Below are 19,175 nucleotides of genomic sequence, written 5' to 3'. Positions count from 1 at the left end.
CAAAACATCATTAGAGCTGCAATGATTAGTCGATTAATGGATTAATTGATCTACAGAAAATTAATCAGCAATATTTTTTATAATCGATTAATCATTTAGACTAACCTTTAAGAAAACAATACCAAAATGTTCTGGTCCCAGCTTGTTAAATGTGAATATTTTCTGGTTTCTTTTCTTCTCTGACAGTAAACTGATTATCTTTGGGTTGTGAACTTTTGGTCGGGACAAAAGAAGACATTTGAGGATGTCATCTTCTTGGGCTTTGCTGAAAAAGTGAGTGACATTTTATGGAGTGAATGACTAATCGATTATGCGAGAAAATAGTAATCGTTGGTTTCAGCCCTAAAACAAGTGGAACCATCTGCCGGCACAGCTGAGATTTCCCCAGTCAAAACAATAGTAAATAATAACATCATTGGAACAAATGACTTGTTAAACGGGTCATAATTTCACAGCGTTGAGTCTTTTTTCTTCTCCTATGGTCTGGCCTGCTCCAGCTGTTGGTGCTGACTCCGTATCGCGAAGCGGCTCACATGCACCGGGATGGGCACCACGATCTTGGGGTTCCTGGACGGTTCCCCGGTCTTGTTGTTGACGTTCCCCGCCTTGACCCGCTTCCACTTGGCCCTGCGGTTCTGGAACCAGATCTTGACCTGGACCTCGCTGAGCTTCAGTGCGTGGGCGATCTGCGAGCGTTCGGTTAAGGAGAGGTACTTCTTACAGTGGAACTCCTTCTCCAGCTCCAGAAGCTGCTCGCTGGTGAAGGCCGTGCGTCGCCGTCGGTTCTTGCCTCCACCCGAGCCGCTGGCCCCGCCCGCCCCAGAGGCACCGTGCCCAGGGCCGTCGTCCACGCCGCAACCCCCCTCTCCATCCTCCTTGCCGGGACACATGGAGGTCAGGTTCTCATCTGAGCTGTAGTCCAAGTCACTGTCCATGGAGTAGCTTTCGTCCTTCCTGGAGCACTCGTCCTCCTTGGGGTCTTCTTTACTGTGCGCTCTGCCTGGAGACGGGGGACAGGAAGAGGTCAGAATTAGGGCTACAACTAATGGTTATTTTCATTATTGATTAATTTCTCGACTAATCGTTTAGTCGTTTGGTCTATAAAATGTCACAAAAGTCACAAAGGTCACTTCCCTCAAAACCCAAGATGACATCCTCAAATGTCTTCTTTTGTCCTTATCAACAGTCCACAACCCAAAGATGATTTTGTTTTCATAAAATTTTGTATTAAAGATTAATCGATTCTAAAAAATAGTTTGTGATTAACCTTCTGTCAATCGACTAATCGATTAATCATTGTACTGCTAAACACTAATAAGGCTTTATTTATATCAGAAAATACAGTTTACAAAGTGATATGACAACCAAGGAAATATGCAGCATGAAATACTCAAATTAAGTCAATAAAAACAATATAGTATTAGAATAAAATAAGTCACATATGTAAGAAAAACCCAAAATATGTTTGAAGGAGTAAAAAAAAGATTTGTTTGGCCTATAACTCCTATAGCCTAGAGAAAATGGTTGAATAACAGTGAGAGAGGGGGGTTGAGGGGTGGCATGGGGGTTGTCATGTAAATATTTATCAGGTTTATTTTGATCCACACACTGCGGCTTGCAACAGATCATCGCGGAAAGCAGCGCAGATGTTTCTTTTATGCGTAATTACGCACGGATCATGACACGGTCCGTTCGTTCATTCATTCGTTTTCTTTCTTTCTTTCTTTCTTTCTTTCTTTCTTTCTTTCTTTCTTTCTTTCTTTCTTTCTTTCTTTCTTTCTTTCTTTCTTTCTTTCTTTCTTTCTAACTGGAGATAGGCCCTGGCTTACAGTTGACAGATTTAAGGCCAAACAGCGAGTCTGAGTAGAATCCAAACTCTATACCGTTTATCATACCGATACAACTTCCAAACCCAAAACACGCGTGAATTTCTGATGACAGGAGGGAGGAATGACTGATGACTGATTAGATATTCATATTCGGTCAGTGATCAATTAGGCTATTGCAGATCACCAATCTATCAGTTCAGAAGGATTTTATGATTTTTATAAATCCAATATAATCCTTTATTATAATGATAAAAACTACAAGACCAAATGTGACATTTCACTAAACGATGAACGAGTCTCAACATCTTAATCAAACATCAAACAGGTTTCAAACAGCTGATTACCCTATACGCTCATTATCTATAAAAAAAGGGATAGATAATGAACTTTGTATGAAGCTATTTGTGAGCAAAATTTCGATGAATTTTTCACCACAAAATTGCCACCAGATATTTGCAGCCAGAGGAAAGAACATTTGTTTAGATAAAGGTAAATTAGAGAGGAAAAACATGAAACGTATTTTAAAGAAAGTCTGTATTTAACAGAAGTGGAATAAAATGTATGAATTGTCGTGCAAAAGACTAAATTACATCAATGCTACTTTAAGCCTGACATGAGCATCAATATCTTTCCTAAGTCATAATTAAGTCTTAAAATAGGCTATAACGTAACTTTATTTAATTTTAAAACAAGTGAACACAATCTGCCAGTGGATAGAGAATTTCTCGTGTTCCCAATCAACTTATTTCAGTCTTTTTCTAAAGTGTCATTTTCATTTATTTCGATCTTCCTTATTTCAAGATATTTTCACTTGGCCTACTACAGAAAATGAGTATGTATGCCAATCAACGTGGAATTGTATACCTGATTTAATTGTTTTAATAAAACAATGGTATAGTTTAATGCAGAACATGAGACTGCATGACTTGTCAAGATGGAGCTAAATGTCACACACAAAGGGCTTAACGACCTCACATACAAATGACACTTTAACATGACAGCCACAAATCCATCTGAACAAATCATTGTCAATGAAATGAAACTGTATTGGAAACAAGTGGAATGAAATCACTGGCAGAATGTTTCTCATCGTACCTGTGGCGGACTGCACCGACGCGTCAGCCTCGTGGAAAGCCTGCTGCAGCGCGGACTCTTTTTGCAGGAAACTCTTGCCGTCGTCGGCGTCTTGCAGGCGGATAGCGTCCTGAGTTTTGTCGAAGATCCCGAACTTCCTGGCCGCCTCTTGGTGCTGCTGAGCCGGGGAGAAGCCTCCAGGCAGCGACGCCATGAGCGTGGAGGTGAGCGCCATGCCCTGTGCCGTCAGCCCCTGCGTCAAGCCCTGCGCCAGGCTGGAGCAGAAGCCGCTCTGCAGGCTGGGGTGGTGCGGGTGGTGCTGCTGCAGAGCCGGGGGAGGGTGAGGTGGAGGATGCGGCGGCTGGAGCACCACAGACCGGTAGGGCATGAACATGGGGTAGCCGGTGTAGACGAAGTGTCCCGGGCTGGGCTGCGGCGCTGCATGCCCCCCGATCAGAGAGTCGATGCTGAAGGCGGTGGTGCTTCCCAGTGGCCGCTGCATCACCATGAAGGAGCCAGGGCTGCCGAACGCTGCACTCATATGAACAACCAAGGCTTCCAACAAGTTTTCCTACTCAGGGTTTTTATTATGAGTTTTTCCTTGTGCGCATTTAAGATCTAAGGTGTAGTAGAATAGCTAGATTGTTTGTCTTGCCAAAATCTGCTTTTGCCTATACCTTTTCTATGCTATAAGTTTGTTCAATTTTGTTTATTGATTGTGTCTAGTTGGATCTAGCGAGATCTCTGTAGTCCTTTGTGACATGCCCGTGATAAAGGGATATATAGCCTATAAATAAACACACTTGACTTGATTTAACAACCGGCCGGAGCTCGCTGGACACCACGCCGGGAGGAGAGGGAGTTCAGCGGGCTGCGAGGGAGCGCACGGGCGACCCCCCCGTGGATGTGACCGGCCCGGGGCGGCGCAGCCTCTCTGAGGAATCGGCAACCGGAGTTTAGAGAAGAAGCGATAATCCGATTAAATAAAAGCATTCCATCAATTCGAAGTGAAAGTCAAGAATACAAGAAAAATAAAAAATCACCACTTCTCCTCCTCCAAATTCAACCCAAAGCCACTCGCTCCTTGTTGGGTTTTTACGCGTCCTGTGCGCACTTGGAGAGCCGAGGTGTCCCGGCGCACGCGCTCACCCGGGCTGAAGCGTCCACACAGCGGCAGTTCGCACAGACTCGACCCGACACTGCCACGCCTTCTATAGGCTACTAGACTCTTCTCTCCAAACGCGTCCTGGCCGCTCGCTGCGCGCGTCCGAGATGTTTGGCAATGGATTTAAATCGCGCTCCTCTCCGTTTAATTGCGTTGCCTTCTCCGCGCGAGCACCGCCCCCCTCGGCCGCTCATTGGTCGCCGGGATGACGTGACAGCTCGCCTGTGGTCTCGTGGATGAATGCCAATTACACAAATTGGTACCACAGGCCATTTAGAAATGTGAAAACACATCATTGTAAATAATAAGCTATATATATTCTGTAAATAATAGGTCTATGAACCCCCCGCCCTCTCCCTCAGCCAGTCAGTGTGTGTGTGTGTGTGTGTGTGTGTGTGTGTGTGTGTGTGTGTGTGTGTGTGTGTGTGTGTGTGTGTGTGCGTGTGTGTGTGCGCAGATTCTATCATCTGTAGCCTACTATTTTCTCTGTCTGTCTACTACACATGATCTACCCCAAATCTTTTTCTTCTTTTCTACACCTCTTTCTAATTTGAAGTAGGCCTATAGCGTTAAAGAAGACAAACCAATCTCCAACCCGAACCTCCTATTACACCCAAACACACCACTTACTTAGGATTTGGAATCAAGTCTCTATCTAAATCAGTTCAGTTTTGGCTAAAAAAAAGAAAAGAAAAAAAGTCTAATGGTATAAATCCCAGATCTGGATCACCACTAAAATAATTGCTCTTTGACCCAAGGACAATTTGGCCACCAAACTCCATGGAAATCCGCTCAGAGGTTTTCCAATCTCTTTGGTGGACGTATAGGCCTAACTAAATATTAGGCCCTCCACAATCTTTTAACCTTACCCTGCTAGCCGGGCGCTTCTACCGTGCCGCTCTCCGTCTAGGTCTTAAAGTTAAAAGCAACCCTTAGGCTACCTAAGCCAGAAACTTGAAGTGAAGACGCTATCCGACATCTAACATCCTTAAAGTTAAAGGACCAAAAATCATTCATCTGGAGCAACCCGGAAATACGACTCACTGTTTATTCACTGTTTACTCACTAATGCCCCCCACACTTCCGGAATGGTATTGCAACTACATTTCTGCGTTTGGGCCAAGCAAGTTGCAATACCATTCCGGAAGTGTGGGGGGCATTAGTGAGTAAAGTCGTATTTCCGGGTTGCTCCAGATGAATGATTTTTGGTTTTTCAAAGACAGAAAAATGGATTTTATGCAACAATTTGGAAGCGGCAACTATATTTATTTAGAAGAAGAGGATGTTAGACGCCGAATAGCGTCTTCACTTCAAGTTTCTGGCTCAGGTAAAAGGGTTGCTTTGTTTTAAGACCTAGACGCCAGAGCGGCGTGGCAGTTTGATTGGAAATGCGTCGTGGGCGCTAATGCCCGGCTAGCAGGGTAACTTTGAACCCATCGGTTAAACAAAAAAAAAAAAAAAAAATCTCTAACCTCTGGGGGCAGCCCCATTTCAATGTGGTGCAACAGGAACTCAAGAGGCTCCATCAGCAGCGGAAGAAAATCCCTTTCCGCTCGCTGCAGGATTTCCTTTCCGTTCCCTGCATGTTGCTCTCAAATCCTTCTGTCGCTATTAGATAACAATAACAACTCTTGCTACATGCTGAAAACGGTAGGTACATTTTGACTACACACTGGTCACGTCCACTCCATTTTGATCGGGTAAAGCGCAGCATGCGAGCCTGCACACTGCGAGCCTGCACACTGCGAGCGCTGTTGCACCCCTTTTCACGGAGCTTGCAGACATGATTTTCGATGCAAGTCGAAAGTCGCTCTCGAGAGCTTAGGCCCTCCATAACATTTAGCTTAGGCCCTCCATAACATTTAGCTGGAGAGCTTAGGCCCTCCATAACATTTAACTGGTGATATAAAGAGCTTAGGCCCTCCATAACATTTAGCTGGAGAGCTTAGGCCCTCCATAACATTTAGCTGGTGATATAAAGAGCTTAGGCCCTCCATAACATTTAACTGGTGATATAAAGAGCTTAGGCCCTCCATAACATTTAGCTGGAGAGCTTAGGCCCTCCATAACATTTAGCTGGAGAGCTTAGGCCCTCCATAACATTTAGCTGGTGATATAAAGAGCTTAGGCCCTCCATAACATTTAGCTGGAGAGCTTAGGCCCTCCATAACATTTAGCTGGTGATATAAAGAGCTTAGGCCCTCCATAACATTTAGCTGGAGAGCTTAGGCCCTCCATAACATTTAGCTGGTGATATAAAGAGCTTAGGCCCTCCATAACATTTAGCTGGAGAGCTTAGGCCCTCCATAACATTTAGCTGGTCATATAAAGAGCTTAGGCCCTCCATAACATTTAGCTGGTGATATAAAGAGCTTAGGCCCTCCATAACATTTAACTGGTGATATAAAGAGCTTAGGCCCTCCATAACATTTAGCTGGTCATATAAAGAGCTTAGGCCCTCCATAACATTTAGCTGGTGATATAAAGAGCTTAGGCCCTCCATAACATTTAACTGGTGATATAAAGAGCTTAGGCCCTCCATAACATTTAGCTGGAGAGCTTAGGCCCTCCATAACATTTAGCTGGAGAGCTTAGGCCCTCCATAACATTTAGCTGGAGAGCTTAGGCCCTCCATAACATTTAGCTGGTGATATAAAGAGCTTAGGCCCTCCATAACATTTAGCTGGTGATATAAAGAGCTTAGGCCCTCCATAACATTTAGCTGGTGATATAAAGAGCTTAGGCCCTCCATAACATTTAACTGGAGAGCTTAGGCCCTCCATAACATTTAGCTGGTGATATAAAGAGCTTAGGCCCTCCATAACATTTAACTGGTGATATAAAGAGCTTAGGCCCTCCATAACATTTAGCTGGTGATATAAAGAGCTTAGGCCCTCCATAACATTTAGCTGGTCATATAAAGAGCTTAGGCCCTCCATAACATTTAGCTGGTGATATAAAGAGCTTAGGCCCTCCATAACATTTAGCTGGTGATATAAAGAGCTTAGGCCCTCCATAACATTTAGCTGGTGATATAAAGAGCTTAGGCCCTCCATAACATTTAGCTGGTGATATAAAGAGCTTAGGCCCTCCATAACATTTAGCTGGTGATATAAAGAGCTTAGGCCCTCCATAACATTTAGCTGGTGATATAAAGAGCTTAGGCCCTCCATAACATTTAACTGGTGATATAAAGAGCTTAGGCCCTCCATAACATTTAGCTGGTGATATAAAGAGCTTAGGCCCTCCATAACATTTAGCTGGTGATATAAAGAGCTTAGGCCCTCCATAACATTTAGCTGGTGATATAAAGAGCTTAGGCCCTCCATAACATTTAACTGGTGATATAAAGAGCTTAGGCCCTCCATAACATTTAGCTGGTGATATAAAGAGCTTAGGCCCTCCATAACATTTAGCTGGTGATATAAAGAGCTTAGGCCCTCCATAACATTTAACTGGTGATATAAAGAGCTTAGGCCCTCCATAACATTTAGCTGGTGATATAAAGAGCTTAGGCCCTCCATAACATTTAGCTGGTGATATAAAGAGCTTAGGCCCTCCATAACATTTAGCTGGTGATATAAAGAGCTTAGGCCCTCCATAACATTTAACTGGTGATATAAAGAGCTTAGGCCCTCCATAACATTTAGCTGGTGATATAAAGAGCTTAGGCCCTCCATAACATTTAACTGGTGATATAAAGAGCTTAGGCCCTCCATAACATTTAGCTGGAGAGCTTAGGCCCTCCATAACATTTAGCTGGTGATATAAAGAGCTTAGGCCCTCCATAACCTTTAGCTGGAGAGCTTAGGCCCTCCATAACATTTAACTGGTGATATAAAGAGCTAGGCCCTCCATAACATTTAACTGGTGATATAAAGAGCTTAGGCCCTCCATAACATTTAGCTGGTGATATAAAGAGCTTAGGCCCTCCATAACATTTAGCTGGTGATATAAAGAGCTTAGGCCCTCCATAACATTTAGCTGGAGAGCTTAGGCCCTCCATAACATTTAGCTGGTGATATAAAGAGCTTAGGCCCTCCATAACATTTAACTGGAGAGCTTAGGCCCTCCATAACATTTAACTGGTGATATAAAGAGCTTAGGCCCTCCATAACATTTAGCTGGTGATATAAAGAGCTTAGGCCCTCCATAACATTTAGCTGGTGATATAAAGAGCTTAGGCCCTCCATAACATTTAGCTGGTGATATAAAGAGCTTAGGCCCTCCATAACATTTAGCTGGTGATATAAAGAGCTTAGGCCCTCCATAACATTTAGCTGGTGATATAAAGAGCTTAGGCCCTCCATAACATTTAGCTGGTGATATAAAGAGCTTAGGCCCTCCATAACATTTAGCTGGTGATATAAAGAGCTTAGGCCCTCCATAACATTTAGCTGGTGATATAAAGAGCTTAGGCCCTCCATAACATTTAGCTGGTGATATAAAGAGCTTAGGCCCTCCATAACATTTAGCTGGTGATATAAAGAGCTTAGGCCCTCCATAACATTTAGCTGGTGATATAAAGAGCTTAGGCCCTCCATAACATTTAGCTGGTGATATAAAGAGCTTAGGCCCTCCATAACATTTAACTGGTGATATAAAGAGCTTAGGCCCTCCATAACATTTAGCTGGTGATATAAAGAGCTTAGGCCCTCCATAACATTTAACTGGTGATATAAAGAGCTTAGGCCCTCCATAACATTTAGCTGGAGAGCTTAGGCCCTCCATAACATTTAGCTGGTGATATAAAGAGCTTAGGCCCTCCATAACATTTAGCTGGTGATATAAAGAGCTTAGGCCCTCCATAACATTTAGCTGGTGATATAAAGAGCTTAGGCCCTCCATAACATTTAGCTGGTGATATAAAGAGCTTAGGCCCTCCATAACATTTAGCTGGTGATATAAAGAGCTTAGGCCCTCCATAACATTTAGCTGGTGATATAAAGAGCTTAGGCCCTCCATAACATTTAACTGGTGATATAAAGAGCTTAGGCCCTCCATAACATTTAACTGGTGATATAAAGAGCTTAGGCCCTCCATAACATTTAGCTGGTGATATAAAGAGCTTAGGCCCTCCATAACATTTAACTGGTGATATAAAGAGCTTAGGCCCTCCATAACATTTAGCTGGTGATATAAAGAGCTTAGGCCCTCCATAACATTTAGCTGGTGATATAAAGAGCTTAGGCCCTCCATAACATTTAACTGGTGATATAAAGAGCTTAGGCCCTCCATAACATTTAACTGGTGATATAAAGAGCTTAGGCCCTCCATAACATTTAGCTGGTGATATAAAGAGCTTAGGCCCTCCATAACATTTAACTGGTGATATAAAGAGCTTAGGCCCTCCATAACATTTAGCTGGTGATATAAAGAGCTTAGGCCCTCCATAACATTTAGCTGGTGATATAAAGAGCTTAGGCCCTCCATAACATTTAGCTGGAGAGCTTAGGCCCTCCATAACATTTAGCTGGTGATATAAAGAGCTTAGGCCCTCCATAACATTTAACTGGTGATATAAAGAGCTTAGGCCCTCCATAACATTTAACTGGTGATATAAAGAGCTTAGGCCCTCCATAACATTTAGCTGGTGATATAAAGAGCTTAGGCCCTCCATAACATTTAACTGGTGATATAAAGAGCTTAGGCCCTCCATAACATTTAGCTGGTGATATAAAGAGCTTAGGCCCTCCATAACATTTAGCTGGTGAGCTTAGGCCCTCCATAACATTTAGCTGGTGAGCTTAGGCCCTCCATAACATTTAGCTGGTGATATAAAGAGCTTAGGCCCTCCATAACATTTAGCTGGTGATATAAATGCAACCTGATGAAAAGAAGAAGCTCTAAATACTTCCATTGCCAAGACCACGGTCTGTTTTTCATCCCAAAACAACAAAATAACTTTACTGGACAGTTTAGTCTGAACATCAGTTTTTCCAATGGACCCCATTGTCATACCAGGGCCCCACACTTCACACCATGCAAGCTCAGTCCAGCCAGTCTGTAATACAGCATGGGAACTGGGACACTTCTGAATAGGAAAAAATTTGATTTGAACAAAGATTTATGAATATTTATATAATATTTGTGATATAGGTTGGATCACTACTGTGTTATAACAGTCCATAGAGAAGAACAGAACAGACATTGATTTATATGAAAATTATTTAACAGGTGAAATCAAGAGGTATCACGGCTTGGATTCACTCTCTGTTTCACTGAATGAACCATCCTTATGTTTGTTGATTATTGATGATTATATGTCCATAATTTAACCTATAGACATTATAATCCAACAGATTGACTGCATTTGTGTTAGTTTTCAACACATTTGAATAACCACACATCCTGACTGTTTCATTCCAAACTGAGAGATTCACCTTTTGAAAAATGTGATACTCTGACAAAATGATTTCTGTCAAGAAATAAAAAACTCAACTGAATATCACCGAGATCTTCAGGCAGCTGTCTGGAGCCTTTACAGCATAGTGACATTTCAGATGAGGTCATCGTCCACCTTTTATTAAAATATTGAGCATCAAGCATTGATTGAACACATGGGATATTTTCCCCAGCAAATGTCCAAAATCCTTTGCTTTTTCATTAGTACCTACAGAATAATTCATCAATTTTATGAGTAAATTTGATTCTATGGAAGCTGTTTGCACACTAGAAAAAAAAAGATGTCTCCTAAGCTTATTCTTTGATGTGATGGATGAAATAAGTCTTAAGCATTTCCAAGTGATGATTCTATACAATTTCCCAAAAAGCGACACTGCAGTGCTATAAATCAGTGGTTCTCAACGTGGGGTTCGGGGACCACCAGTGGTCCCCAGCAAACGAGGTAACTTACTGTAGGTAAGTTAACACAATTAGAGAAGGTAGAAGAATGACTGCATGTTCTGATCATAGTTTCATTCTTATCTCTAACTACAGTATAGTCATGAGATTCTGGACAAAAAAAAAGAAAAAAATAAATATCCTCAGATTTGGGTCCGAGACACACAATCTGATCAAATGGGCTCTGTGGCTCTGATGTGGACTAAATTAGGGTGCTTGATTTGAAAAAGGTTGAGAATCAGTGCTTTAAAGAACAATATTTGTTCGTGGCGCTGGCATCAGGCATGTTGTAATGAATCCAGTAATAGCTTTCTCACTAATTAATCCGAGTCTATTTAGTGCCACTGGCGTTCCAACATCTCTGCATCAAAACACAGAATAATCATACCGATAATGCTACTACTACTAGTAATAATATGTATGGGGGAAGCGGGAGGTGACCTATGACCCCGGGGCCTTCAGATCTACTCCCCCCTGGGCCAAGTCAAGGGCACGCATGGATGGAACCCCCCCCCCCCCCCTTCCCCCCTCCAGGGTCACTGGGACACGATCTCATTAGAGGCGGCCCGATCCCGCAACTGCAATGCAGACATTAAATAGCAGTATTTTTCAATTAGGGCTGACAAATTCAATCAAAATTCCATAGATTAGGATGAAATGAGGCATGGGTCATTTACAAGGGAATTTAATTGCACGGCCATTAGACAAATAGTACAGCGGTCTCTGTCTCATTATCAATCATGCGGGGGCATCAATAGTAAAAGGTTGTAAGGGAAGGAGGGGGTGTGTGTGGGGTGTGTGTGAGTGTGTGTGTGTGTGTGTGTGTGTGTGTGTGTGTGTGTGTGTGTGTGTGTATGAGTGTGTGTCCATGCACGCTCCCCGTCCCACCACTGCAGCAGCAGCGGCTAATAAATACCCCTCTTTTGTACTTATAAATTATCCAGTTTAATTAACAACATGGATTATGATTGGACTATGATTTAATTAAACCTTTCCTGCATGCAAGCCCAGGCGCGATCATTCATTACGGCCGGGGCGAGGAGAGGGGGGGGGGGGGGGGGGGGTAGGGGGGGGGGGGGGTAGTGGCGGACGAGGAGGGGAGGGTGGGGTGTAGTGTAACACGGCACTAAATGAAGCCAGTTCCTGCTTACTTGATATCAGACCATCAGATTACGGCAACAAGCGGGCGATAATGGGCCTCAAAATGGCTATTTGGAGCATTTACGGAGGAGGATACGACACAAAAATAAAACAAGAAGAAGAATGACGCCCCCACCCCTCCCCCCCCCCCCACCCCCCCACACACACACCCATCACCATCCACCCCATCCCCTAGCATTTAAATCTATGGGTAAATGGAACATTCACTGTGAGTTTACTGATGTTATTACGGCCTATTGTAAGTAGAGGGGATGTGGCGCGGGGAAGCAATTACAGCGGCGGACCGAGCGCTCCAGCTGCCGGCCAGCAGAGAGAGAGAGGAGGGGGGGGGGTAGGAGTGTGGGATGGTTGGGGGGGGGGGGGGGGGGGGGGGGTAGGGGTGTGGGAAGGTTGGGGGGGACGGAACGTCGCTCCGGGCGGGAACGCCGGTCAACATCACTGGAGTCGGCTCGTGCATGGCGGTATCAACCTTTTCATCAGCCTCGAAATGCCAGGCCACATTTACTCTGTTCCACCACTACCAAACCCAACCCCCTCTACCCCTCCTCATGCCTCTTATGATAACTCAAGCTGATGTTTGATAGAAGGGAAGGCAGAGGCCCGGGTGAATCAAATTGTGTGTGTGTATGTGTGTGTGTGTGTGTGTGTGTGGGGGGGGGGGGGGTCGAGGATGACACCTTTCCTCAGACGCTCTTCGTGCTTCTGTAACGTAGCCAGCGGTCATGTTGTGCAGTGAGTAAACCTTACTCTACGACGCCTTAACTGAAAGTTGAAACATTTCAATGGCATGGCGAAAATAACGTCATTCGCGTATCTGTAGGTAATCGCGAATTTGTGAAAATCACCCTGCTGTGCCCAGAGACGCCTTATGCTCATGGGTTTTAGCCTCCTAGCCAGAGCGTCCACCTCCCATGCCGGAGGTTCCGGGTTCGATCCCCAGCTGCGGGGGATTACACACAACGCAGGTTACACTTCTGTCCTGGAAATTCCGTGAAAAGAGCATGAAGTCACGCGAATAGTAAACATGTTGTCCCCACCAGTGCTGTAGTTCCACCCTTGGGTCAGTCCCCATTCATTGTCAATGCTGCCCCCTAGTGGCACAAACTCAACATTGCAGTGTGACTAACAAACAAACCAATGGACGCCGGAGACCGATCCATAGTCCCTTTTATGGTCGGGGACAAAAATGCAAACAAGATCCACAAAATATTTTTCCCTACAACAAAAGAATTACATGGACGTGACTACAGTTAGCTTTGACATTGAAATAGCACACTGGAAAGTATCGTAAAGTCTGGTCCAGTCCTTCCAAATCCAACAGGGTTGAAAGGATTCAACTTAATCCCAACTCTGAACTGTTTGGGCTGCTAAACTGAAGCGTTAGCGAAGCTTTTTATGTGAATTTTTTCTTAACCAACAGGTGAAAATGTCCTGTCTGTTACTGCTGTTGTCACACCATCCTTTAGTGGTGGAGGAAAGTAAGCTTCACATAGTTTGTTAACCTCGCGAGGCAGCTGCATCTGCGAAATCACAACCACGCGGGAAATCCATCCAGTTGCGCTCTAAGCTATTGGTTTAATGCCGCCCCAGCAGTGCAGCGGACCAATCAGCATCCAGAGGCAGCTACGGGCGGGATTTAGGTGTGTCGACAGCGAGAAACGAGCAAAGTGAACCTGTGATAGGTGATAAACAGATGGTTCATCCAATCACTTGCCAGGTATTCTTTGAAAGTGCCTGCCCTTTTCCAAAGAGTGTATTGAAGAAAATGAGCAAAAGATAAATTCTCTTAGCATTACAGTTTTTCTGTAGCTGTGTGGTCATGGAGGAACCTCCATAATGGAGGTGAACGGCACTGACTTGCTGATATCCAATATCTATCAAAAAGCCAATATGTGTGGTGGCCTTCACATGGTGGCAATTTGACATTCTCCTTTTTTGACATTTCCATAAATTAGAAACTCACCTATATAGAACTTTTTGAATGACTGCGATAGCTCTCTCTCAGATCAAAAGTTAGGAGTATTTTAATCTGTTGTGTGTCTAAAAGTAAAAGAAAATGGCTTTAAACATTCCACAACATTGTATTACTATTTTCTACAGGGGCATTCCACCAAAACCATAAAAATAAATACTTTCCCTTTTGTTTTATGAAAATAATTTGTCACCATGATGTATACGAGGGATCAGCCGAGCAGCATTTTGGTAAACAAACCGCTTCACTGAGTGGCAACGGCAATGGAACCCTATCGGAGCCCAAGTGGCGCGAGGCTTGAGTGTCTGACTCTAGCCAGCTAACTCTTTTTACATTTAAAAAACGGCGACAGTTCACACTACTTTAACACGACATGCATATACAGTATTATACATCAAACTCTTGAGCTACTTCTGCTCTCAATCAGAATGTCAAAATATAAGCGATGTGATGTATAGTTTTTGAGATATTAACGTTTGTTTGGCACAACTCATACTATTAACTGCCGCGGGGTTCCACATTTCTGGGTGGCAAGTGATGTCACGCTGACTCGTCCTATACGGAGATGAAAGTAAGTAACCAAATCACTCAGAATCTCAAAATACTAAAACTCATCTTCAACCTTCTTTGGCTCATTGCCAACAATGTGCAGCAGCGACATGTGAAGGGTTTCTGCAACACATTATTGGCAAACTGATATATGGGTCTAAAACACAGCAGAGCTGGATTTTTAAACAACAATTTATCTTGTAAATGAGGCACAAATGCAGCCATAGTTCAAGATTCACGCACTAAAAAGCGAGACTATGTTCCTCTTTTGTCCCAGAGCTCAGATCAATTAACATTTAGAGCGCCTGATTGGATTTTTGATGATCAAAGCTGAAAGGGATGCGATTGATTGGCCGCTGGGGTTGCCCCTGACGATGGCTGATCCAATGAGGAGGGAGGCCCGATGGGGCTTGAGCTTCTCAAGTATCTCCGGCAGCACCAGGCTGAGTATCGATTGTCACACTGCAGAAAATCTCCATCTTAACTACTAATCTAATGTCTGTATTGAGTCCTGAAAGCTGATGTTTCTGAACACATGACAAAAACATCGTCCAGTGGGTTGAGATCATATTTCTCTTATTTCTGTGCAATTCAGCTTGTTTCAATTTTGTGGCCAAAATCTACTTTGGTTCAAATTGTTCTAATAAAATGAATTGTATTGAATCAGTTGAAATGGCCCCACTGGTATTATTCACTGGTAGATTAAGAGAGGTATTGATCGAGCTGATTGTTTCAGGGCTGAGACACTGCTCTCCCCCTCCCCCCCCCCCCCCCCCCCCCCCTCTCTCTCTCTCTCTCTCTCTCTCTCCTTAAACTTACTTATGTATAGGCTACAGTGTTGGAGTGTAATGTGACCACATTACATATTACTACGACGACGACTACTACTACTACTACCACCACCATTACTATTACTAACCTACTATACCACCAGCACTATTACTGCTACTATCATAGGCTGCTAATAATAATAGTTTAAAAAAGGCGTGAAATCAAGAAGAGTAAAACACATATAAAAGGAGATAATTGGCAAACACAAGGGAACAAATTGATCAAAAAAAGGAACAATAGCCTAATAATAAGTGGGGGAAATCACTACAGTACTTTAATTAATTGACAGAATATTGACAGAAGGCAGGCAGAGTAATCCAATTGAAAATAATTAGATTATACTACTGAGTTTGAATATTCCAATGGATTAAATTAACAATGATATTTTTACACAGACAGACAGACAGACAGACAGACAGACAGACAGACAGACAGACAGACATATACTTTAGAAATATGAATACTTTATTTACAAGCTCAAAGTACACAACTCTGAGAAACTAACTTCAGAACAGGCAGCAGAGAACACAATGTTTTTCTAGCAACCGCAGTGAGCGATGCACTGGACTGTTCACACTGGACCGCTCCCAGTGAGCAACCGCACTGGACTGTTCACACTGGACCGCTCCCAGTGAGCAACCGCACTGGACTGTTCACACTGGACCGCTCCCAGTGAGCAACCGCACTGGACTGTTCACACTGGACCGCTCCCAGTGAGGGACCGCACTGGACTGTTCACACTGGACGGCTCCCAGTGAGCAACCGCACTGGACTGTTCACACTGGACCGCTCCCAGTGAGCAACCGCACTGGACTGTTCACACTGGACCGCTCCCAGTGAGCGACCGCACTGGACTGTTCACACTGGACCGCTCCAAGTGAGCAACCGCACTGGACTGTTCACGCTGGACCGCTCCCAGTGAGCGACAGCACTGGACTGTTCACACTGGAGCGCTTCCATATGAGCATGCCAGAGAAGAATTGTCAACTCGTTTAAGGCATTACAACCTTGACAAAACTGTAAAGTGGCTTCATGGCTAACATGATAAAACACAGGCAACATGGGGAAAATTTTATATTCATTTGGGTGTTTGGCTCCTTTTGATTAGGGGATGGCATGGTGGCTCAGTGGTTAGGGCTGCTACCTCACATCAAGAAGGTCCCAGGTTTGAACCCCTGGTCCATCCCAGGTCCTTTCTGTGTGGAGTTTGCATGTTCTCCCCCTGTTTGTGTGGGTTGCCTCACACCATAAAAGACATGTATGTTAGGGTAAATATACCCTTTTCACAGGGGCCATTTTGTTTGTCGAAAAGGCAGGGTAAACAGGTGCAAGCAAAACACTGAGTGTTTCCAACTTCCATGACTGTAAGTTGGAAACCCTCATTACTGTTTTGCTTGCACTTGTTACCCTGCCTTTTCGACACAAAATGGCCCCTGTGAAAAGGGTCTATACTCCTGTGAGTGTGAGGCACTGGCAGTTCTAACTGGAGTTCCAAGGGACAGCAAATCCCCAATTTAATTGGCATTTACAGTAATGTTCATTAATGTGCATTGTCCCTCGAATAAACAAATAAATGAAATTTGATTTAAAAGTTGGTCGGTTGTGAATTTAAAGTTGAAAACATCACATTTCTGCAGAATGTCCGAAGTCTTTCCTTTTCACAATCACATGACAAAAAGAAAAGGGGAAAGCATCCTCACCTCATTTTCCCACAGTAAAGAGCTGTGTTCACTTTATGACTCCAGTGCAATCTAATTAACCCACAGCGCCCTCTGTAGTATAATAATAGCACTGCAGGACACTGAAAGCTGCAGTATCGACCTCATCATCATCATGTTGAGCAGACATGCAGAGACGCTGGTGGTTTGGGGACATTCAGAGGCTGCTAATTGCTGCGGGATTTTGGGGGCCGTCCCGCGATCTCCAGGGGGTCTGGGACAGTTTTACAGAGCCTTAGGTGGGGGACCAAGTGTGTGCCAACTCCACTCTGCTGCGAGTCGGGCCCCAGATTTCAGACAGATTAAATAGAGGAAGGCCCCGAGGCGAAAGGAGCGGTGAAGAGCACTGGGATCAGAGCGTCTAAAGGTCTAACAGGAGGGCTGCAGAGGGTTAGAGCGCTGGGATCAGATTGTCTAAAGGTCTAAGGAGGGCTGCAGAGGGTTAAATACAGTTTTGTGGGAGTCAGGGGGTTAGAGGAGAACTGTCCTGGAAGCTCAGTGACTGAAGCTCTCCAGGTTCAAACTAGGGATGTGCAGAGAGCCCAGTATTTCTATGTGTATCTATATTTGTTGAGGCAGCAAAATTACTGTCCCCCAGGGGTCCTTCATGGAGTTCCAGGGGGTCCCCAGCAAAAAAGGTAATTATTTATTTTCACTAGAATTCCAAACATAAGTAACACAATGGTAGAATGTTATCGTATTGTACTATTTTGGTTTTTCATTTGGGTTTCATACACTTTCTGTAATAAAACATCTAAAAGTGTCACGACCCTCCCTCCTAGCCCTGTCTTGCAGGAGCATGGTGTTGGGGTCGTTAGGCTGATTGGGTGCACCTGGGCCTGGCGTACTCGTTGGGCTTAAGAAGACCTTCAGACCATTCAGTCTCTCTCCCTCCTCACTGAGGCACCCTTTGGTCAGTTCATTTGTTGAATGTAGTTTGTGTTGTCTAGTTAAAACACAATACCATACAGAAACATTCAAATTGGACTCATATGGTTGAAATGTAGGCTAGACTTTGAACATGCTGCAGTGCGGACCATTGACTGTATATAAATATGGACACCACATTTAGATGAATCTGTGATTCAGCACTCGCCCCAATGCATCACCTCCTGCCTGCCTCAACTTTCCAACTGGCCTAAACGCAGCAGTCCAGGTGTACCTGCAGTGTGTAATGACTGTCATTACGTTCCAAAAACCAGCCTTCCCTCTCTCTCTTCACCCTCCTCCAGACCACAGCGTACCGGCCCGCCACTCGACCTTTCACCCCTCGCCACGTAAAAACACGCGGTAAAACCCAAGTGCAAATTAGAGACATCCGCGGGCCGAGACAGACACGGGTTCAGCTGGTCCAGACGGTCAGTTCGCTGTCACAGAGAGGTAGAGTTAACGTTCTCGAAAAGAAGAGTAGAGAAAGGGAGAGAAAAAAGTCTGACGGCGCTCTTCAGACAAGCTAATTAGATCTGGCGAGATGTTCACCTCCAGTCACCCACTCCCACACAGGGCTAAAAGAAGAGTTATTTCATTATTACACTTGCCTTAATTACTGCTGCTACAATCGACGGCACCGAAATAGACGGCGGCTAAAATTGGGTTAGCACCGCTCCGTGCCGCCTGTTTCCTCTGGGTTAACTGTGTCGGATCCCATTAGCGAGCATGAAGGCACCGCGCAAATCTGCTTGTCTCCTCGGCTGGGAACAGACACACAGTGAGGGCCACAGAGCCTTTCATCCCCAAAACCAGTGTCTGAAGAGCTGCACGTGAACGACCCAAAAGCGTCTGTTTTTCTCACAAGAACCTCTCATGTTATTCTCTCCTTTAATCTCTCATGAACCGTTTTCCCCCGTTTCCACATCGTTTTTCTTTTGTCATTTTTCTTTGGAACGTAATGCAGGTTCAAGATCTTCTGTTCAGCCTGGTTGGGGGTTAAAGTCACCAGACATCAAGCATCTGCTGAGCGAGGAGATGACATCACTGGAAAGATGAAATGATGAAAAAGATGAAGGTGTAATCAAGTCCTTGGTGTGGAAGGT

General features: G+C 44.2%; 1 protein-coding gene across 1 annotated transcript; it reads right to left on the bottom strand.

Moving 5' to 3' along the window:
- Positions 1–476: 476 nt before the first annotated feature.
- On the bottom strand, positions 477–3,444 carry gbx2 (gastrulation brain homeobox 2; the record flags this gene model as incomplete). Its single annotated transcript, XM_083634112.1, has 2 exons — positions 477–1,000; positions 2,925–3,444. 2 exons carry the CDS (start codon positions 3,442–3,444, stop codon positions 477–479), a joined length of 1,044 nt encoding a protein of 347 aa, XP_083490238.1.
- Positions 3,445–19,175: the final 15,731 nt, after the last annotated feature.

This window comes from Poromitra crassiceps (assembly GCF_964638095.1).
Source record: "Poromitra crassiceps genome assembly, chromosome: 3".
Taxonomy (NCBI): domain Eukaryota; kingdom Metazoa; phylum Chordata; class Actinopteri; order Beryciformes; family Melamphaidae; genus Poromitra; species Poromitra crassiceps.
Note: the sequence above shows the minus strand (reverse complement) of the source record. Positions and strands in the feature narration are given on the sequence as shown.